We start from the raw sequence: 22,839 nt of genomic DNA, 5'->3' as shown, positions 1-22,839 counted from the left end.
AAGAAACAAACTCCCGATCCGTGCACAGAAGACGCCAAAAGGCTTGAAATGACTACAAGATTATGGCGAGCTATTTGATAAAGGTCAAACAAGCAGGTGGCTTCAGATTTTTCCAGTACTGCTTCTTTTACGCGCAAAAAAGGTCTCTCGAATTCTATTGTGCGTCAATACCTTTCTTTTTTTCCCTTTTTTTTTTCTCCTAGTTCAAAAGTGTCAGTGTGCTTCACGGACAATATATATGATCTACCAAAAACCCCACGTGTTGCACGACTCGTTGGAAAGCCCTAGACTGCGGGTGTGCAAATTTCACTTCGTGAAGCTCGGAGGCAATAATCGTGGATCATGATTTTCTGAGCTTCCGCAAAGCTAATACATAATAAAAATATTCAAAAAACAAATTTGGCCGAGGTCACAGCGTAGATCGTCGTTGAAATGCTGTATCATTTTGCAGCTTTTTGTGCAGCGTAAACGCTTGCAAAATTCTGTGATAAATCTAGAAATAATTTTCGTCGGTGTTCATAAAGTCTTCTATCGCAGAAAACCATTGCACAGATTTTTCCAATTTATTTGTCTACTTCCCACGGTCGGGCCTCCCTCAAGCAACCAACGACTTTCATTGTAGCATGAGTGTAATTCAAACGTGTTTTTTTTATGTATTGATAGAAACATAATATGTATTTAAGCTTGTAAGCGCTCTTAGTATATGAATTTGCTCTTCAGAAGCTAATATTTGCGACTCCAGCGGAATCGAAGCCAAGAAGCGGCAACGCCGAAAAGCTTCGGCACAATATCGTTTCGCCTCTTTCGTCTTCTTTCGTTGCATGGTTTTCGTTTGCAGCATGGATATCTTTACGCGCTTCCTTTCTTAGAATAAACTAAATAATCACGATTCATCGGTGCCACAAAACAAAGGATGAAAAGAACGTTAAAATATTTAGTGGTGTTTTATTTTGTTTTTCCGCGAGATCAATCACGACGCCATCATACGAAACATGTTCCCGTACTAAACTTGTAGCGGGACCCTGGCACTGTAGTAGATTATTGAAAAATGGATTGCCACAAAAGTCACCTCAACAAAAGAGCAATATAAATAAATACTTAGACACCGCCTCTTTTATTATTCGTTAATCAAAAAGAATATCAGAACCCCGTGAATTTAAGATATTATTCAGTTCAAATGTCATAAAATATGTACTCAAATTGTATACCGATTGCGTGTTGATGGACGCAAAAACTCATTATCAAGCCTGCCAGATCCTAATCTACGTGGACCTAATTTTCTCGAATCCCCTACCACTAGAAAATATTTGTCGTACTACAAGCAGGCAAGACGCCTTTATTGAGCAAACAATATTGCAGTCTCGTTCAGCGCTAGTTTAAATTCGCAGAAGCACACATCCACAGGAATTCCGTCTGGGATTCATGTCAATAACATCTCAAAAATCCTTTAAGCCGTAAGACAGAAGACACGCCTGCCTGAAAATCTTTGTAGTACACCTTTGCTGAGATTCTTCGTTTGAGTGCAGTCGGGACGAATTTGCTCTTCCAGCTCTTGAGACTTGTTGGCATAACCATTACAATCACGCCTGCACTTCCTAACGAAAAATCACGTTTTCACCGTGCCGGGAAGGTCAGAGTCTAGGTGTTCAACCTGGCCACTGAGTATTGCACAATGACGACCTTCGTTAATTTGTTCAAAGTCCAAACACGAAACATCCCGTCAGAGTCATTAAGGACTACAAGAAAAAAAGAGTACGCCGAAAAAAAAAAGCAAGCGAACACCGGCTGGTCCTATCAACTGCAGAGAGCACGCCATGACATTGTGCCTCTTTTGCTGTTTGATTGGCCCTTTGGCTCATAACATCGGCCGTGCTCGGACCTGAGCTGAAACGAAGTATAGTGTTTTCTGCGCCTAATAAGCTCATGGACCTGTGCAAATTATTCAAGCCTGTCGTGCGTGCCAAACACGGATCTGAAAAGAGACACAGAACGAAATTTGTCGACTGTACAGATGGTGTGCTTCATCGCATTCCGTTGATTTGTGGCAGGCACTACGTCGGGCAGACGTAGTGCCACCGTGCAGAAACAACGGTGGCTATCTCGACTTGCATTGAAGGATTTGCGGTTGTACGCCAGTGTTGGATCGTTGCGTAAAAATTGTGAAATGCACATCAACGTTAACTCGCAGAATTGTAGACGCCGAACGCATTGATTATTTAGGAGACACGTGTGTTGCTACCACGTCGATTCCGTTATCGGAGAAGGAACTGGTTTTCCTGCAAACGAGATAGCGTTTTTTAATCCCAATTATGCTCTGTGATGGTTGTTTCCTTTGCTTTTTTCGTTTTGTTTGTTTTGTTTGTGACGATGGTTCAGACTATAAATACCGGAACACGTGTTTAATAAAAATCAATTGAAAGTTGCGGCTTGTTACGTCCTGTTCTTCCATTTTGTCCTCGTCCGTGCTGCTCACAAGATTGCATAAGATCAAAACCCCCTGTAGTCCCGTAACCGTTACCTCTCTTGCCTGGGTATAACTCTTGCAAGCAAGTGATTCTTTTATAAATGCATTTTTCAACTCACACTCTATGTCCAACCTTCACCTCCCAAACACTTCCGACACCTTTGCCCTTAAAATTTTTAAAGCGGGAACACCTTGTAGTAAAGCCAACTTACGAAACTACTTTTTTGCCGATTCGGGTACACGTATCTGTGTTCGAGCAATTTTAGAGAAAGTTCAAATTATTGGGAACAGTAAAAAAATATGAAATAAATTAGATTAACTTTTTAATTAAAGTTGGCGCAAATTAATGCTAAATTAATTTTTTTATGACAAATGAAATATTTATGTAAGTTATATTGTGAACATATATTAAACTATTGTGGTAACCCTTCGATGGCACATGTATAGACCGAAATGTATATAGTATTTCGTAACCAAAACGTATGATGAATCGAAAGATACAACGCCCCGAATATGTCACCAAGACTTGGAAGATGCGAAGTTTGCCATATTTTTATTTCAGGCATAAAACACATCAACGCAGTCTGAATGCAAAAAGAGCCATTTATTATACATTTACCAGAATAATTACTGTATCACTTTCGTTTTTTCTACGTGTTATAATAACCGACAAAACTGGGTACAAAAATCAAGCAGCCTATGTTTAATATGTTGTCTTGCTCCACTTCAAATTTTTTATGGAAAAGAATAGTTTCTTCAAAGAATTTTTAAAGGTGGCTTTATTGCGGGAATGGGACTAGAATGCATACATTTTTCAGATACGTAACACTACCCCGGCGACATGCGTGTTCCAAATTAAATTAAACCACCCCTTTTATATTTGCTTTTAACTTATATTATTTCACCAAGATGTCGTTGCATCTGAGAAGAAAGCTTCAGAATCTCCAAATGGAGATTCTGAAGTTTGGTGCTCTCAGCGGCGTTGACAGTGCCGAACCGCCGCCATGTTTAAAAAGCGCTCCAACAATGGTGGCTTCTTGGTTTGCTTCTGAAGCTTGATAAAATGAGAGCGCCTGCAGTACCATACCTTGAAATACAACTCAGATCTACGCAGTTTTGGTCACCTCCGACCTTTCTACAAAGTTCCGCACAGGGTTAACATTTTCGAGCAAATGCAGTTCTTGAAATTATTGTTCTCCTGCCTCTGGGTGCACACGTGTACTAAATTATTGACTGCAAAACATGCTTTGTTATCGACCCAGAGTTCTTTACAATGGTTGGATTGCAAGTGCTTACTTTCCGCGACATTTAGAAACATCCGTATTTTTAGCACGCTACTTCCTCGGAGTGGTGGCGACGAACCTTGCAACGCGAAATTAAATGTAATCCGCGACGCACTCAACACAATGACGCTTTCTTTACAGTACAGTTCTGGTCACAACTAAAATTGATGTGGCATTCAAACGTTCTGGAAATTTCCCTTCTTTGCGCTGTTTTACTCACTTAAAATATTTGATTGGGGTAAAGAAATTCATTGCATATTATATGCGGACACAAACTAAGAGGCAAGAGGGACGGGATAAGAGCGTGCAGGGGTACCAGAGCGCCTAGCTCTGATTGGCATTAAAGATCTGCTCCGTTAAGGAACCCAAACATAGAAACTCGTCCAAGTTGGGCAACTTTTCGGAACGCCGTAAACTTCTGCGCGTGCGTGATATAATTGTAATATTGGTGGATTTAGTAGTCTTGGAAGATTTACGTCAAGTTTGTAATCGAAGCCATACCTTTAAAGTTAATAATTAGCAGTAAAATTACTAAAAATAATTAATTATCCAACTCTATTGATCGCCATTAACCTTTATTAATGGGCCCTTTGACACAGACCTCTATATCAGCAATAATTGTTTTCACGTTGCATTGTTTTCTTAGGAGCAATTTGAGCCGAGTTTCCGAAAACACCCTCTATATAGCCAACCTCAAGGATATACATTTTCGTTGTAATCTAATTTTAATGTTTCGTTACGGCTGGTTTTCACGAGCTGGAGGTGTATAATTGTTTTCTATAACGTTTTTTATTGTTTTCTTTCTAGTCGTAAAAAGACTAACATTTGGTAGTCGTGCTGTTTACTGCTGTTTACTCTCCCTTTAAGCTTTGATTTATTTTGTAGAATTACCATATAATATTTTGTACATTTTTGTCATTGTGTAACTGTACTGAGCTGCTGAACTTTAAGATACAAAGGCTTTGTCAGGCTTCACGCCCGGGAAATACAGTGGTAATTCCCGACCAAGCCACAAGGAAAGTCCTGCAATTGCTTCATGCCAACCACCCAGAAATGACAGCAATGAAAACGTCGGCCAGCGCGTATATTTGGTGGCCTAAAATCGATCAAGCAATCGAGGACTTTGTACGCCATTGCCAACAGTGCCAGGAAAACAAACAGAGCGATCCCAAAGCACCTGTTCACTTTTCGGTAAAACCAGAACAGCCCTGGAGCCGCCTGCACGTAGATTTTGTTGGACCTGTTCGAGGTGAAAGTTTCCTCATTGTGGTAGACGCATTTTCTGACTGGACCGAAGTCGAGATTATGCCGTCCACAATATCAGCTGCAGTGATTACGGCGCTGAGGAAACTATTCGTGACACATGGGTTGCTCGACGTAATTGTTTCGGACAACGGAACCGCCTTCAAAGGGCAGAAATGAAAGAGCTCCTGAAACTTAATGCTGTCCGTTTCATCTACACAGTCCCGTACCATCCTGCGAGCAATGGCAGAGCGACACACAGTGCAAGATTTCACTTTTTTTTATTTATTTTTTTTTTTTTTTATTTAAGCAGCACACGACATTTCATGCGCCGGCCCACGGACCCCGATGCCGGTTCAAATCATGTTCGAGCTGGCTGCAATCTAAAGGAAGCTTATTAGAAAGGAGGCGCTGTGTTATTAAGGATTCGGTTGCACGCTAAAAGATCCCCAGGCTGTCAAAATTAATCCTCAGTCCTCCACTGGGGCGTACCAGAGGCCCCTTTTTGGCTTAGTACGTAAAACTCCTAAATTCACCTTTGACTGTACCTTGACTGCTTCAGACTTTCCCAGCCTCAAAATTTCAAGATGAAAACCATATTTTGGCCCAAAGAACTGTACTATTTGGGAAAGCCATGGAGAGTCGCTTATTTTGATCACCTGGTCTGTGAGGACCCAACTCTCTACCATTCTCGAATGGGGGTCCATAGACCCCAAAAGGGTCCGCGAAGGCATTCTAGGGGTCCACGAAGCCCAGCCTCATCAGTCAAGCCCGGAAATATAAGTTGTCTTTTCTCAGATTGTGGAGAAACGTTTCAATTTTTTGGTAAGTTTTCTCGTAAATATGTAAAAAAAAAAAAAAAAAAAAAAAACGTTTACTTTACATTAACTTTTACTTATATTCATTTATTAAATCATTATCATATTTAACCTATACATTCCCTTCCCCTCACCACGAACGAGGTCCTCCATAATCTCCGCCGATCCACAAGGGGTCCGCGAAACATCAATGGCTCATAACCACAAGCGACTGGTTCGCCTCCCGTTCCAAGAAGCCAGGCGCAGTGGCCGGCAAGTCGACGTCGCTTCCCGCCAAAAGATAGAGATGAGACACCGGGGCGCACTCGGTGGACTCTCCGGGGTTCTGATTTCGGCGAAAGTGAAAGCGATAGCTTTCTGGGCTGCTGATTGGATGTGGCACCACAACTTGCGCGTAATCAACCAGTGAGACATTTTTGGCCCATTAGCGAGTTCGCAATAAGGCAATATTGTAGTGGGAACATCTCACCAACTGCGAATTGAAAAAGAGGCCGTGGGGCCTCCCCTAAAATGATTCTCATTAGTACTCCTTTACTCACCGGTCGATTTCAGCTTGTGTGAGGCACCAGACCAACTTGAGGTTAACCAACGAAGCGTGCGTTGTCAATGGCATCCAATGTGAAATAGCACACGATAGCAATTACATCTTGCTTTTGATCTCACTTCGCATCGGCGCTCGGTTTGTAGCAGACGATTAACCTTTTCTCCAGTTTCTTAGCAGGTCGCGTACGGCGTTTTCTTCTTTCTTTTTGCTTTAATTTTAGTTGGAAAACGGCGCTTCCTAGCAGACGAACCGCGTTCTTCGCGCACGTTAACAGACAAAACAACTGCGAGCTCCTTTTGGCCTCACTCCGCGAGAAGCTAATTACATTTCCCTGTCGTTCTCGCAGTGACCACAATCAGACCCCAGGCGGCGAAACCGCTACCAGAGAAGCTGAACTATGCGTTCTTTTCAGCCATACCTTCACGTCCCCACTGAAAACTGTAACAGGAAATCTGAAGTGACCAGGAGTTACCATAATATTATGGCCAAAATACCGACGAGAACAATCAAAGAAACTGTCTAAGCTGTAAATTGCTATTTTTTTTTTAAGATCGCGCTACATAATTATTTGGTACACTACTCTTCAAGAGTAACAGAGACATCCCTGATTGTTTGCCGGCAATGCCGTCACAGCTAGAAATATTCACGCATATATTGAAAAGCTGAGCAGAAGCGAACATTTGGAATTTTTCGCTACAAGCATTACTCTGTTACATGTGCCTCTATTCTTATTTGTATAGTGTGTTTGCTTTGTATTTACTGGGTCTACGTTTAATTCGCTTTATATGTCTTCAAACAACCATCGTTTTATGTAATACACTGCCCTAAGGCCTTCACAAGACAAATATTTAATAAACTAAATAAATATTTAATCAACACAGGTGGATTCTTGAACTGTGTGAGGAGGACAATACCACGTGTCGTAAGATGCATCTTAAGAAATAAACAAAAATATTCTTAAATTAATAAAGTTATTTAAATAAATTGTGAATATGTGAAGACATTAAGGTGAATACTTAGAGCCGATTTGCAGGAAAGGGTAGGGTGGGTGAATTTCACAACTGTGTAAATAAAAAATTGATTTGAAATACAAGATGTAGCATGCTAACACGGCTATTACATTTATAAACGCCAATTTTGTAAGGAGTGTTCCTAGACGACATAACAAAACTATTTCCGATGATAAGAACCGGTAGGATATTTCTGATCGCCGAGGGTTTTATTTAAATGTCATCTATAAGAGTCCAACTCCCCAGAACACAATTTACGGCTCGAAATTCGTGTCTTTCCGTCCAAAAAGGTAGGCGAAGAATTGGCTGGTTTGAAGCGCGCTCACTTCCTATTCCGTAATCACGTGCCATTCAAATTAGCGTACCAAACATATTCATTGTCGTCGGCCATCAAAGGCACAGATTCAATATTGAAGAAAAACACAGATATATGTAACCAAAAGCTTACAGTTGGCTTATATAGTCAAATATTTGCACTAGCCGGGTCACGCTGACAGACCGAAGGACACAGAATGTGCTATGCTACCATACACATGAAGTGAGTGGTTGAGCTAGCCCCACACGCGTCATCCCCTTTCCCTGTCATACATAGAGAAAAAGCGCAACCCACACACCTTGTGCTCATGGTATCTCATAAATTCTTCATCCCGCGGTCTTTGTCGGCATAATCAAGCATGCGTAAAGTTTCGAACGAAGCAGGGCCGAATAATGTGGAAATTAAAAATGATACTTTAAGGAGTCAAACATTGCTTTACACACACACACACACACACACACATATATATATATATATATATATATATATATATATATATATATATATATATATATATATATATATATATATATATATATATATATATATATATATTAGCAGGTATTGATATGTTACAAAAACACCTTCTTTGACAATAAGTTTTTTTATCATTTACTTCCTTCCAATATTGCATATTTTCGTTGCTTACAGAAGATGTTTAACCACAGTCGATTGGAGGCGGAGGTTTGAATCAAACAGAAAAGAACTGATCTGCTCCCGAGTGCAACCACTGCTCTTAGAAAGTAACACATGTGCTTGGCGTCGTTACCCAACGTCGAAACAGCATATATGCTCCGTTTCATCGTAAGATCGACCGAAGCGGACGATCCCAACCATACAAGCTAATCCAGCGCTGTGAACTTATAAATCACGTGACTAAATGTAACTAAAAGCAAAACAGCGCAAAGACGAAGACAAAGTAAAAAGTAACCGACGAGACAAAGCGCTGCGTGCCCCTCCCGTCACTTCGCCCTTCCCAAAAATCACGTGATACTCTCAGGGCAATGGCATTGCTTGGTTATGATGGCTTTGAGCCATCACTGAGTCATCACACCAATTCAATGCCAATTCATCCCAATCGTTGTTGTCGTTGCTTTTCAAGCGGAACCGAAACAGCTGGCTGATGAGAAAACCACGGATGTATTTACCACTCTAGGTTCATTGACAGGGGGCAGTGACGTCAACTGGGCGTCATGCGGTACTTTTTCCACGTGTTTTCAAAATGATATTGATTTACGTTAAATCGTGTGCCTAATTTCAGTGGGATATTTAAATACAACTTGAAATGAGCGACAGAAGGTCGCACCGAACGAAATTCGTCTGGAAAAGTGGCAGCCTTCCGCACAGAGGCTGCTATTTTGAAAGGCACATGCATCCTTTGCGTGTAGCGCAAACCGTGAAAATTATTAATATGTGTTTAGACAATGGTTATAGGGCTCTTCCTTATGTGAAAAGGTCAAATGTTTGAAGAAAAAAAATGAGCAATACAGAATACCAATCTCATGTGACTTGAACAGAAGCGGAAATAGAAAGTAAAAAAACATCGCAGAATAAAATTCACTTTGCTATATTTTATTTACTATTGCCCTTTAGAAAACGGCCTTTAAATGAAGTTTAACACAAATGCAATACTTTTTATGCGCAAATATTTACGTTCTTATGACCCTCGCCTAAAGCTACGCGGAAGTCCGGTATCCTTCCCTATATAACAACCAATTTTGGAAGAACGGGAAGATTTTGACTTGTAGGAGGCTATCAATGAGTCCACTGTGCTGGGGTTTGTGCCTATGGCTATGGTTGATGTGCACTGGCGTGGAATGCGTGCCGAAAATTAATCTAAGCTCAAGAGACCAAGACGACGGTAAGTCCAAGATTTTTGTTAAAAGAAAAACGTACTATTTCTAATGCTGTCATGATGGTATAAAGGTTTTTCTTTCTCAAAAATACGAACATTTTAAGCAAGTTTTACTTTTTAGTCAAAATTATTGCTTGCTCTAACAAATTCAGAACAAGCCGATTAGTAAGAGCAGGAGTGCCATAACATTTCTTAGAAGTATAGTACGGGATATGATTAAAACAATTTGTGGCAAGTAAACTATTGTAAAATGTCACGCAATAGTTTGTATGTTATAATTGAAGGCAAAAAGACGTTAACTAGGCAAGATGCTTGGCGAAAACAGAATTATTTTAAAGATATTAATTTTTCTATTCTACGAAACCAAACATGCACTTAAGGTATTTTTTTTAGAAAACTTAGTATATATTTAAGATAAGTAAAATATACACCTAATATTCGTTTAGTATACTCCTTATTTTATTCGGTAGCCGCGCTCGTATATCGCTACATATCGCTGGCACAAATTGCCTAATACTTCTTTGAACGTCGTGAAAGATCTGCTATCTCCGTGCTTTCGATATTTTTAACGCATTAAAAACGTGGTTTTACGGTACTCTTTAACTTAACGAAGCATGACGTCAGCACAGGAGAGTTCTGAGGAGTACAATTTCCAAGCTGAACGATCCCCTTTTTTTTACATAATACCACAATCGCTATATAGACCATTCCATTTAGCGCTCTCAGGGCGGTGCCATTTTGTTAGACCGCAGCGCCCTCTCCGCGCATCCGGGAAGTTCAGCAGGTTCGGCGGGGTAAAACGAGAGAGACGGAACGCGCACGACTCTGCTAGCAGACGACAAATCGGGAGGTAGCCTCACACTTTATACACAGTTCCTAGTGGAACTGTGTATAGGTTGTGAGGTTATCAAGACGATGCGCACGACATCTCATGTCAAACGCCGTACTGACCAGAAGGTACCTATGAACAGGCTCAAACTTTGCAGGTGGTTACACAACGACCTAATTCATCAACAAATGCACGTTTTGTAACATTACTAGCCGCGTAAAATGCGCATTGTCGGCAGTTTGGGGATTGAATTCACAAACTTTGTATATGCCTCACCAGGGACCTCACAGTAAGTTAAGTCTGCACAAGGAGGAGTTAACGCGAGTGATCGATAGCCGGAACGGTAGAATTGCCGCACAGGGTGCTGCGTTTTCTCAAATACACCAAAGGAGCGAAAGTGGTAGAACCGATTTCACCTTTCAATCCTGGGGAGGCTTCGGAAGACTGTAATTATATGCACACAGAATATTACTGGATCAATACACTCATCTATAGACCTTTCCAGTTCAACGTTTTAAAAACCACCAATGACAGTAACACAGTACAGAAAAAAAGATATTACCCTCTACAAGTAAGTAAAAGAAGACCCCATATCCTCAGCTCAGCATTACTGACAAAAGCCTGAAACTGCAGTCACACTGGTCAAAAACTGTGTGCAGAAATGTTCGAAGCATGCGTACGAGTAAAAAAAAAACATGTTTCAAACATGTTTGACATGTGTCCGTAGATATTTCGATTATCATGTCTGCAGCGAATGCCATGTATTTTACATGATGTATGCGCAGTGGGACTGCGAGCTGAGAAATTGTAGTAGCTGTTTTGGAAACGAGGTTTGAGAACAGTTGACGTCTGTCGACCTCCCCCTGTGCTACAAAGATGGCATTCGCATCAGGCAATCTTGTTTCCGTTATATTTGCGCAACTTCAGTACCACGGGTCGCCCTTTCGTTGGCCCGGCAATCGATCGTTCGCTCTCATCCATTTTGGTGCCGACTCAAAATTATCACAAACTATATCAATATATCTGTAAGTTATGTCTATCAAGGATTTTCACACATATCAAAAAAAAAGTGAAACCTAAGGCTCAGAAACGTAGAGAAGTGCTCTTTCTCGGCGGGCATGGAATATCAGGGAAGCAATATTACTGATTAGTGGCAGTGATAAACAAGGAAGGGCGCTGTTAGCTGAAATCATGCTTAACATAACCGATCCTTCAGAACCCTTCAGTTTATAGCGTAAAGAAGCAAGTCTATCAGAAATGCAGGAGCACAGTCTTTTCAGGCAAGAAATAACACTGATACTTAGTATCAGGCGATTGACCCAAATATAAGTGAGAAAAAAAAGCAAACCAATATTTGTCGCGTTTAACAGAGCTCAAGCTGACCTAGAAATGTACAACCTTGTCATAGAGGGAGACAGCAGTGTCAATATTTTCCATATGGGTACATTGTCGTAGAAATATAAAAAAGTGCAATTCATTCACATTTATTTAGTTTTTAGCGACAACAGTTTCCTATTTATAAGAGATGGCAAAGTTGTACCTTCCGCTGCTCACTGAATCTCATCAGTAACAGTGATACCGCAAATTTTTTTATTGAAATTATTTAAAAAATTAAATTCTAATTAGCGTATATTGTCTGATCTTAATGAAGCTGCTAAGAAGCAAGACTTCTAAAGGCAGTCGGATCTCCAAACAAGCAACTACTTCTCGACGTGTTCAGATGCCGTATTTAATACGTGAGCTATAGTCTAGCTCAAACTAAATGCTTATTTAACGCAAATACTACTGTAGAGAAACCTCATGCAGCATAATCACAATATTGTCACGAATGACGATGTGACGAACAGGGAATAACTGATGAAACTGAAACGTTTAATGGGGCGAACTTGTGCCCAAAATAAAAAGGAAACAGAAGATAACAGCAGAGCGTCGCGGGCGTCGAAGTCGGCGTAACAGCAGAGTCGAATGCTGGGGCGAGACTGACTGCGGATTGCCACGCGGAGCCCCTTATGTACACGCGCTGGCTTCTAAAACGATCGACCTAGAAAGTACGGCGACTAGAGCATTCGTACCTCGAACAAGCAACAGCGTTCTCGAATGTACCATAACACTAAAACTACGTTCACACTCCAACGTAACGTCGACGAGCGCGGCGCGCACACAGATACTGATTGGTCGCAGAAACCGAGTTCGAGTGCCAATAAAAAACGCGCGTCCTGCGCTACGCTGCGGTCACTGCGCTCAACGTCGGAGTATAAACAGCCCTTACATTACAAGAATAAATAAAAGACCCAGGAATCGAAACCTGACTCTTCGCGTGTGAAGCAAGCACGATAACCGTTAGGCCACGGCCGCGATGCGTACTTGGCCAGCTGCGGGCGCGGCAATATACCACGTCATAAAAAAAAAGAAAAAAACTCATCGCGCATTTTTACTGCTTTTTTCTTATGTGAATGATCAATCACTCGTTTTTATTACGCGCCAGCTAATCAAAATAAAATACTTATGATAAAAAATGCACTGATACGTGAAGGCCGTCCCGTCATCCAAAGCACATGAGGAATTCAGTGATTTGCTCGCGCTGGTGTAATCAAGTTTTCGACCCATCAAGCAATCTTCGAGGATGTCACGGCCCTATATCATTAGCTACACTGTGAGTGTTATGACTAAATTTAATGAAACTGCACTTGTGACCGCATCATGTGCTTAAACGAGTGACGCGTGTTTGTATGTTCTTGGTTTTTGATATGTAAACATATTTATTCATTTAAAGAATACTTCTGCTCCCATATGTGAGCCATAGCAGGTATATCAAATAAGTTATTAAATTGTTTCTTAATAAACGTACCTATCTTGAATATTACAGATGTAGCTACAGTTACGATGAATTATATCGTTGATGATAACCTCATTACTGATGATAAGAAGCAAGTGGAAGCCTGGTTATCATACGTCACGCAGAAGGTAAATATACTTCATCAGATATATCTCATTTCATAATTTCCTAATATACCTAGTTTTGCTTTAAACCTTTTGGTGGGAAGGTCAATGCATGGCATATACTATGCACGTGCTGCTGATCTATATCACACGAAAAAGTTACACAACAATAAAACATTTTTTAATGCGCGTTCCTGCAGCTTACTTTCGCTTTTTTTTGTATAAAAAGTCAAACATCGCTGATTATTAAGAACGCTCTTATTTCCGATAACTTTCGAGAGCGATTCCGCTCACTAGATCCTTTTCAAAACGCGCACCGTCCAGTATAATTGTTGCGTCGATTCTCCATGGCCATCATATATTGGGCATGCACATGAGCAGGCATTGGACACGAGTGCTGTGCCAGCGTTCGGCACGTACTCTGGTCAAAATATATTCGACTACAGCTCTCACGACGTGAACTCTAATCCAATCACCTGTTTCGCGCAGAAAGCAATGTCCAAAATATGGCGGCCGCCAATGTTGCTCGATGAACTTTTGCAAATGGACTCTTTTTGTTAGTGAGAAAGCAATGCACAAGGGGTTAGTGTTGTCTCTAAAGACAATGGGCAAAACATTATTGTACATTTAGCTTTGTTGAAACGGAAAGTAAATTGGGTGTCAAAGACTGGTTTCCGGTAAGCCAGAAGACCGGCTAGTCGCCTCTATTTGAGCGGATAGAATTCTTCCAAACTTCAGTTTTAAATATACGTACCCGCTGGGAAACTCACCTCCTGCTTCTTGTTGTAAGACCCGTTGTAAGACTTTTAAGGACAAAAACAAACCTCTATTCTTGCCGTCGTGGCTCGTGCTTGTGTATTTTTCGTATTTCATTTGCCGCCTTGTCTGTGGTCTTCAATATTGAAGAAAAGGCTGTAGAATTTTTTTTGAAATCACCCCCTTTCTGGAAAAAAGTCTGGTCGTCACACCCAAACTCATGCGCATCCGCAAAAGAGGTGTAAAGTGCCGCCTTTTTTTTCTGATCGCACACATGATCGATAAGCAAGAGAAATCAGCCTCTGTACTTACCTCACTCACCATTTTGTCATTTCAGTGCTATGCTAAAGACTTAAATAAGTATGAACTATGGTTTACATTTTACTATTAAAGTATTCTTGATCTTACTGACTCTCACGTACCGGGTATATAAGGTGCCAAACTGAAAAAGAGCAAGAAGCTATAGGTCCCTAGCGATTTTCGCACGATTTGTAAGCAGTGGAGTTTTATGCACACAAGTGCAGAAATAAGTCAGCGGATGATTTCTCCAACCAAAAATGAAAGATGTTTACAATGCTCTGTAATGCCGAATTAGAGCGCAACTCTTGACGAGGAAAAGGGAAGGGTACGTAGGGGAGGGTATGCCCCTGCTTTCTTTCCGTACCCTCCCCTCCTGCTCTCCTTCTCCCTTCGCATTTAGGGAAACATTTTCGCTTAATTTTTCGCTAAATTTAGTGAAAATTTCTTTGCTATATCTAGCGGAAAATTTTCCCCGCTAAGTTTAGCAAAAACATTTCTCCACAAGATTTAGCGGAATTATTTCCCCGCTACATTTAGCGGAAATATTTCCCCACTATATTTAGCGGAAAGTTTTCCCGCTAAATTTAACGGGAAAATTTCCCCGCTATCTTGGACAACGAGGACTTGTAGGAATTGCAAATAAAGCTTTCGTACGTATTCGTATTTAATTCCACAATCGATTTCTTGATAACTATTCGGCACCACTCGAATCAAATTCGATTCGCGTAAAACTTTTATGCTGTTCGCCCAATTGTAATCTTATTCTATCTAGAAGTTTACGTAGTTAGCTTGTTCTATGTAAAAGATAACGTAGTTAGCGCAATGTTGGCGCAGCCAACATGGTGCTAACTACGTCATTGCCGTTGAAATGGTTTGCTTCTTTTGTGATTTTTCAGGCAAAATCACCAGGCGGCGCTAGCAGCGCACTCATTGTTGTCACATGATTCGCGTAACACGACATGCTAGGTTACTCCCGTGCCCTCCCTGCGCTGAGCTGCGAGCATTTCTTAGTAGTTGAATCTGAGCTAGTTGGTTCATGATGCTTACGGAAATGGTCATAGTTCCATAGATGGCCCATATATTGAAAAAGGTTGCGGGGCGGCAAAGGCGTACAAGTGGTATGCTCCGCACCGAATAAGGTTTATTCCACGTGCCGCAAGATGAACCAGGAGCGAAGAAGCAACAACGCACAAGGTTGTGACACAGCTCACAAGTCAAACTACGCCACGTGCGAGAAAGAGGTGGTGAACCACATTCAGTGAATTTGCGGCCGAGTCTATATTGGGCAAACCGGGTGATGCATTAATGATCCCACGGGAGAGCACGCTGCCCAGGTAGAAAAAAATGTCAGCAGGTGGACATTTACCTATCATTTGTCATGCTTGCAAATGTTCTGCAAGGTTCCACAACGAGAACATCCTAGCAAGAAACAAGACACAACTTGCATGTGAAACCCTTGAGGCGCTTGCCACTGAAGAGAAACGCGACAGCTGCGTTAGCGCACGCTGACGCAGTTGTCGCGTGAGGCATTTCCTCACGCTGCAAGAAAAAAAACTTAATTCTGAGAAGTCCACGTCGGGACGAATTGAGGTGAAGAAAGTAAAGAAAAAAAAAAAAGAAACTTTCGCACATAGTGGTTTTATGGTAGCAGAGGAAGATAAAAAAAACAATGTTGTTAGTCCAGGGGTTTACATCTTTCTTTTTTCTTCGCGAGTATGTTTAGTTCCCTTTCTAGTAATGTTTAGGTTTATTTCCGTTCAGCTGGTCATTTACATAAGACGTGAGCTGTTGCTGCTGCTCCGTGCTGTTGCCCCGTTCAATAGAACATTTGGTAAATTACCCAAATACCAGGGAGCGTACTACAAGTTTAGTAACAAGTGCTCCACGTGCTTCCGTCTTCAGCAGTTACTGTTCTAAAGTAGACGCCTAACACGAGTGGCATCTTGCATACGTTTTCGGCAATATTTCATTTTGGTTGTTTACTTCGAATATTTTATACGGGAAGGCCATCGGGCGCGGCGCGTAGACTTACATTCCCGACATTCTCGTTGATGCTTGGGTAATTTGGCAATAGGTCTATTCAGCCACCCTTGAAGAAGACACCGTAGTTGCTTTTTTAGTGCTTTGGTTAGAGTACTTTTTTTTACACTGTTGTTCGTCCCAACCAGACATATACCTTTCACTAATGTTTCCGTCTCAATATTAAAATAATGAGACTTTCTCATTCACTTCATAAAGCACTTTCTCATTCATTTCATAAAGTCCGGTATTACCTGGTAATGTTTATATCGATTCAGCATTTAATTTTTACTCTGCCTGGTTCCTTTTTCAGGCAATGGTTGATTTCCAAAATGTTTTTCAATTCACTCTTAATCTCAGCTACACAATCACATACCTCGTAAGTATTCACATCGTTATCCTAGAGTTATAAATTATACTACCAGCCGTTTTAGAAGCAAGAGCAATTGACTTAACGAATGCAGAAAAAAACACCAGTGCGCTCAATATAGAGCTCAATATTTTACTCAATTTCGGAATTTGCTCAATATGCTTTTATTTTAAATAAGATTGTAAAAACGGAACGATTAAAAAACCATAGACACGTATCTTTCTTGTGCCAGTTCGCCAAATTTTATAAAATTGTTTTGATTAAACATATGTTGAAATTTTTTTAACGATATTAGTCCTATACAACATTTATTTGTGAGTGGGAGATCCGTAGACGCAAATTCAGTGTCATTTTTGAACTTTGTTCCCCTGTTGTTTGTCAGGGTGGTCAGGTGGATACAGTATATTTGGATCTTTCAAAGGCTTTGACTTGGTTAATCATCTGTAACTTATACACAAATTCCGATCTTATGGTATGAGTAGTGCGCTTTGTAGATTGTTTCTGGAGTTATTATTTAATCAGAGAAATTTCAGGCGTGTTCACGGACGGTACTCTTGACCTTATGTTTCCCTTTCTGGGGTGCCGAAGGGTCTATACTTGGACAAATGGTTTTTAATATTGTCTTAAGAAATCTACAAACAGGTGTTGAGCATTCAGGTATACTAAAATATCCAGATGATATCAAACTGTTTTGGCCTATCTTATCTATGAGGAGCTGTGAAATATGAATTTTAAATCAGTGCATGACTGATGTTGTATAAACATGTTCATTCTTGCTCCAAAAACTTTCCTTTATCTAGGATGTTTAAACCTAAAAAATTATTGTTAACAGCTTATTAATTTCCCATTATGCAGGGTCCAGCGCACGCGTGATTTTGGCATATGCCTGGTGTTTAGGAGAAGTCTCGAAAATTCCTAAAAGTGAGGCTTCCTAATAAAAGGAGCTCTTTGGTGGAACAAACTGCCAGCCACGCGGGACGTCAAGTATTGCAAAATATATTCTAATAGCTAACCAATCAACAAAAAATTACAAATTAACTTTTTTATTAGCGGAGTTTGGTGGCCATACAAGTCCTTCTCGTAAGCACTGCAGAACCAGAATATCTCCAGCTTTTTCTGCAGAAACCCGAAACGAAACGCCTGAGAGGCGCAAGAAAGCACGTGCGAATGGAAATTCCGTCATGACGACCAAAAAAATGCACCTATTCCACGGTGTGCAGTTCAAACCGCCTGCGTCATTTTACCGTGGATCTCTCCACGCAACAGGCACTTGCATTTGCCGCGTCCCTCGGTGCACAAAAAACAAACAACTGTTGTCAGTGGACTCCTTTTTTTTATTCGCTCTTTCTCGCTTGAGTTAAACGTGGTGGCGCAAATGTGCGAATAGCCATCAATTACTTCCGATTTTGAACTAGACGGCGGGTTTTGCAAGATTTTCGAAATCAAATATACAGGCTATATTCTGCAAATGACAACTTACAGGAATCTCCGACCTAATTCACTATTATGATAAAAGAACGATGAGTAAAAAATTATGAAATATACATAAATCGGAAGTGGGCCGGCCGAGTCTATACCCAATAGAGGACGCCACTGAGTTCGTTGCCAAACGAAAAATGGCGAATACACCAACTCAACTCTCTTAATTCAGGCACCTACAGTGGCGCTGCTCTCGGAAGTGGGCATCCGCAGAAGCATTACCTCATTCGAATCTGGTTTCTGCACGCGCGCAGTTCCCTTACCGGGTGTGGGCACTGCGCATTTTTCAAGGAGCAATTCCCTTTTCATTCTCTTTCTTTTTTTTTTTCTGCACCGAGTGACGAGGCAAAAGCAAGCCCCTGCAGCATGCCGAGCTCCACGGTAAAATAGGGCCGACAAGTTGAACGGTTCGCCGTAGATTCGGCTACGTTTCCGCACGTCACCAGCTAAAGTTTTTTTTTCTTTTTTTTTCTCTTTTTTCGCATGATTGCGTTTTTTATACGTTGTGTATCTGGTTTCCGCAGAAGAATAAGAAACACTTCGTATATGTGCGCTGCAGTGCTTATGAGGACATTTTTTTTTATAAACGGGTATGGGATCGTTTTTGTTTGCATCATCAAACCTGTCATTGCTACTGGCCACCCAACTGCTCTAATTAAAAAGTTATATTACTAAATTTATTTTATTATTTAAATAATTATTATGACTGTTTTTCCATCCCTGACATTCGCTGTGCCTGGCAGTGTGTTCTGGACAAGATTTTGTTTTTAACTCATTTCTTTTATCATTTAAGTTGTATCCTTTAAAATCTTACTGTAATCTTATTTACATATCATCATTATCAAGACATCAACGGTTCATGAGCACAAACTAATAAACAAACGCATGAATCAATAAATTAAGTCTAGGTGTGGCTAAAATTCCCCTTTTTTAATACCGTACTAATAAACGCAAATTAAAAAAAAACATTCCATTTTTAATAAAGCAATACGAAAAGGAAGGGCAATGACAGCCACGTACAGTCGTCGTATTTTTGTACTTTAATTTGACTATTTTATTAAGTGCGTTGCCATGATTGTAAATATATTCGTTGCAGTTCACTGCAACGAATATTTGTCTAAAATAAGTTAAAAAGTGTTTTCTCAATGCGTCTAACAAACGCCCAATAGTTTGTAGCACCAACAGGTTGCATTCACACCACTTATTAATGCGAAAGCATGAACTGTCCCATGAAGCGAAGCCGGCGTTGTCTGTGGCAGCAAAAAACGGCATCAAAGTTCCCATTGGCTGAACGAAACGGCATCTAAAGTCCCATTGGCAAAAAGCACAGCAACGCAGGTGCATCGTCAAGGAAGCCGTGGAGCCGGCGGGGCTGCCGCACCTGCGCAGTGCGAGTGCGTGAGGTCACCGCCGGAGCGCCGTCTGAAAAAGGAAGACGCGGCGCGCTGCTTGTAGGAATGTGCTGCCGTGTAGGAATGCTTTCCCATTTCTACACGTAAGCAGTCTGAAGTAACTTCGTTTAATTTTTCTCAACACTGCTACGTGAGTGAAAAGTTATATAAAACAAACATGAATATCTCGGAAATTAGAGGCGGTTTGTAGTAGTTTGCAAGTGATCTGTTTTTTCATCGTTTGTTATGTCTAGATCATTCCTTCAAATGTGTATGGATGCCTCTAAAATTATAATTTCTTTAACGTTTAGGCGGACCGGAGTGACCTAAATTCAAGGTTAGAACAAGTTGGAGGATCCTATCCTTGGCCGGAAGAAGCGATTTCAACACTTACTGACTATTTTAAGGGCAGGCCCCATTCGGATATTATTTGCCTCGTAACAAAGTAAGAAAACACCGCTACATTTTTTTTTCCTATTTCCACATTTAAACTTTACAATATATATATATATATTGTTAGGAAGGTGAAGACGACGACGGGGCAGTGGCGCGCACGATTATCTCGCGCCAGGCCCCACGGCCCGGCTCGGCCTCCATAAATCGTATGTGTGTTCTGTCATCGTGTACTGTCCTGTCCCTTCTGCTGCCGACAGCATCACCCTAACAGTATGGTGGAGGTGCGGAGCCACCCTCATCTCCTTCATTGAACATCGGCGCCGCTATGATCCTGTGAACCCGCCTCGTTGAGGCAGTCATCCGCAGCAGCAGACCAAACACCAGCCCATGGCCCCATCGCCCAGCCCCCGCCCAGACGCCATGACAAGCCAAATCAGACGAAGCCGCACCAGACGAAGCCGACAGACGATCCCCCGCCCCTATCCCCAGCCCCCGACGTTCCGACGCTTCTCTGTGACTTGAGTCCCCCAGCCCGGACCGTGCCGTCGTGTGGCTGGTGCAGAGGTCTGCGACGCTGCGGAAGAGGCCGAAACTCAACGTCTCCATCTTCATCCTCACCCTCGCTGTCGGCAGCCGTCCTTTCTTCTTCTGTGTGTATGTGGCTTTCTAAGTGTGCTTCATGTGTTCATTTATTCACCGGCCGGGTCGGCCGTTTTCGTCGAAGGGAGTACTGTTAGGAAGGTGAAGACGACGACGGGGCAGTGGCGCGCACGATTATCTCGCGCCAGGCCCCACGGCCCGGCTCGGCCTCCATAAATCGTATGTGTGTTCTGTCATCGTGTACTGTCCTGTCCCTTCTGCTGCCGACAGCATCACCCTAACAATATATATTTATTTATGTATTTATTTATTTATTTATTTATTTTATTAAAAACATTGACGACTGGTCTACTGTGAGACATGGGTATGGTGAGTGCATTTCAAGTTATTTTGTTTTAAGAAGTCGCTTAAAACTTCCTGAAAAGTAATTGAAAGGGCTTCGGTTATTGAGGTAAATAAATGGGAATTACGTTTTAGGGGTCACTGCAACAATATTATTTCTAATGTACTTGAATTTTCTCGTAAATCTTCTCATTATTAAATATAATTGCTATTCTATGCTAACTTCTTTTATGTTATATCTAATTTACATTCATTTTTGTGAATGTTCTCATTGTAAACGATAAATGTGTTTTTGTGCTAACGTTTTATCTGGATAGATTTTGTTTACTGCCCCAAATACTAATAGCTAAATATAATTTAATAGTTAATTTCTTATTAAATAAGAAATCCAGGTTCGCCCCAGATTAGTATGCATTCCGTCTCACCTGGTATATGATAAAATAATGGTTTTAACAAATCGTAAATATTAAAATAATCATCTGTAAACTACCAAAACCTATACTATACCGAAAATAATTTATACGCGGAGGAAAGTTATACTATTTTATTTGTTTAGATAATATTAAAACTAAACGTTTATAGACATTCGAAAGCCCCAAAACATCTAGAAAGCGCAAATAGGCTGGATAAAATAAGTGTTTTAAATTTATTAAATTATAATTTAAAAAAAAATTATGTTTGTCTCGCAAAAAGTTTCGTGGGGGTTCTTGGCATTATAATGGCAGCTTTTATGGGGAAAATGTACAATAACGGTATTGTGCCCGTCCTCCTTCAAACGTAATGTAAAAGTTCAACCAGGGGTCGGCCACCCGCGGCCCGCTGGCTGGGTGCAGCCCGCGAGGCAATAACTAGGCGGCCGCCGGCACACTACCAGAAAATGCCCCCCCTCTCTCTCACACACACAAACACACACACACACACACACACTCCAGGACCAACGGTGTTAAAAGTATATTTGGTGGCAGATGTGAAGTAATGTGAAGCATACATTTCCAAATGGCACGCCAAGGGGTTAGCGTATTATTCACGTTCATCTATCGTCAATTGGTGTACATCACAATGATGCACTGGGAATCAATAATTCAGGTATGTCTTATGCATCATGAATGTCCTCCGGAATCATGACTCGTAGCATGCATCTTTCATTTCAACAGTTTTGTCGCACCCAGAGGTTTATTATGGGGTTGTCTAGCACTACAAAAAAAGCAAGTTTTATTGTTTTAATATTAGCATTGTAGAAAGCCTCCTCGGAAAGCTTTCCTGATTTCGATTGGTTGTGCGACTTGGCGTTGTGGTTGGCTGATATCTCGCACCACTCTAATGACCGGAATGTAAAATTACAAAGGGAAAAGAAACCCGTGGTAGTAAGTCTTAGATGCAAACTTTTTCGAGCTGAAGCTCAGGGTCTCCCAACTCCAGAAATTTCTATCAACAAAGAATCCATAAAACTTTCCTTTTTGGAGAATATTTATAGAGGGAAAGAGCACACTGTTCTATAAAGAAAGCATTTGTATGATAGTATCTGAGTTGCAGGGTCAGAGTCGGACTCCCTGATTTTTGCAAAATACTCAAATGGCATCTAGATTTTTTTTTTTTTTTAATTTTGCTCACGACAGACTTTTCGGACAAGTTTAGGAGGGTTACCAGACAAAATTCGCTGATCATCTTATCCCCAAACAGATAATAGGTTGTAGGATGTATTTCAAGCGAACGACTTTGTTCATTTTTCCTCTGGCGTTCTTGAGTCAAAACTTTTATATCTACGAAAGCTCGCAGCAACTTTAATTGCAGTGTTCCTTATAATATATGCATCGGTGAAGATATTTTTTATATAGAAACCGTAAATCCAATCATGTGTTTAGGAACGACCAATGCCCCCCCCCCC

General features: G+C 41.0%; 1 protein-coding gene across 1 annotated transcript in view; it reads left to right on the top strand.

Annotated features, from left to right (window-relative positions):
* Positions 1–9,435: 9,435 nt before the first annotated feature.
* Positions 9,436–22,839, top strand: part of LOC115328664 (wiskott-Aldrich syndrome protein family member 2-like) — a 28,225-nt gene continuing 14,821 nt past the window's right edge. Inside the window, exons 1-6 of the mRNA XM_040208474.1 lie at positions 9,436–9,538; positions 13,159–13,167; positions 13,228–13,325; positions 16,690–16,755; positions 19,928–20,062; positions 20,942–20,981. Coding sequence (XP_040064408.1) covers positions 9,436–9,538; positions 13,159–13,167; positions 13,228–13,325; positions 16,690–16,755; positions 19,928–20,062; positions 20,942–20,981 — 451 coding nt within the window. The remainder of the gene's footprint in view (positions 9,539–13,158; positions 13,168–13,227; positions 13,326–16,689; positions 16,756–19,927; positions 20,063–20,941; positions 20,982–22,839) is intronic.

Source organism: Ixodes scapularis, unplaced genomic scaffold, assembly GCF_016920785.2.
Source record: "Ixodes scapularis isolate PalLabHiFi unplaced genomic scaffold, ASM1692078v2 PGA_scaffold11__112_contigs__length_91849675, whole genome shotgun sequence".
Lineage (NCBI taxonomy): Eukaryota > Metazoa > Arthropoda > Arachnida > Ixodida > Ixodidae > Ixodes > Ixodes scapularis.
The sequence above is the reverse complement of the archived record's forward strand: the minus strand, read 5'-3'. Positions and strand labels throughout refer to the sequence as shown.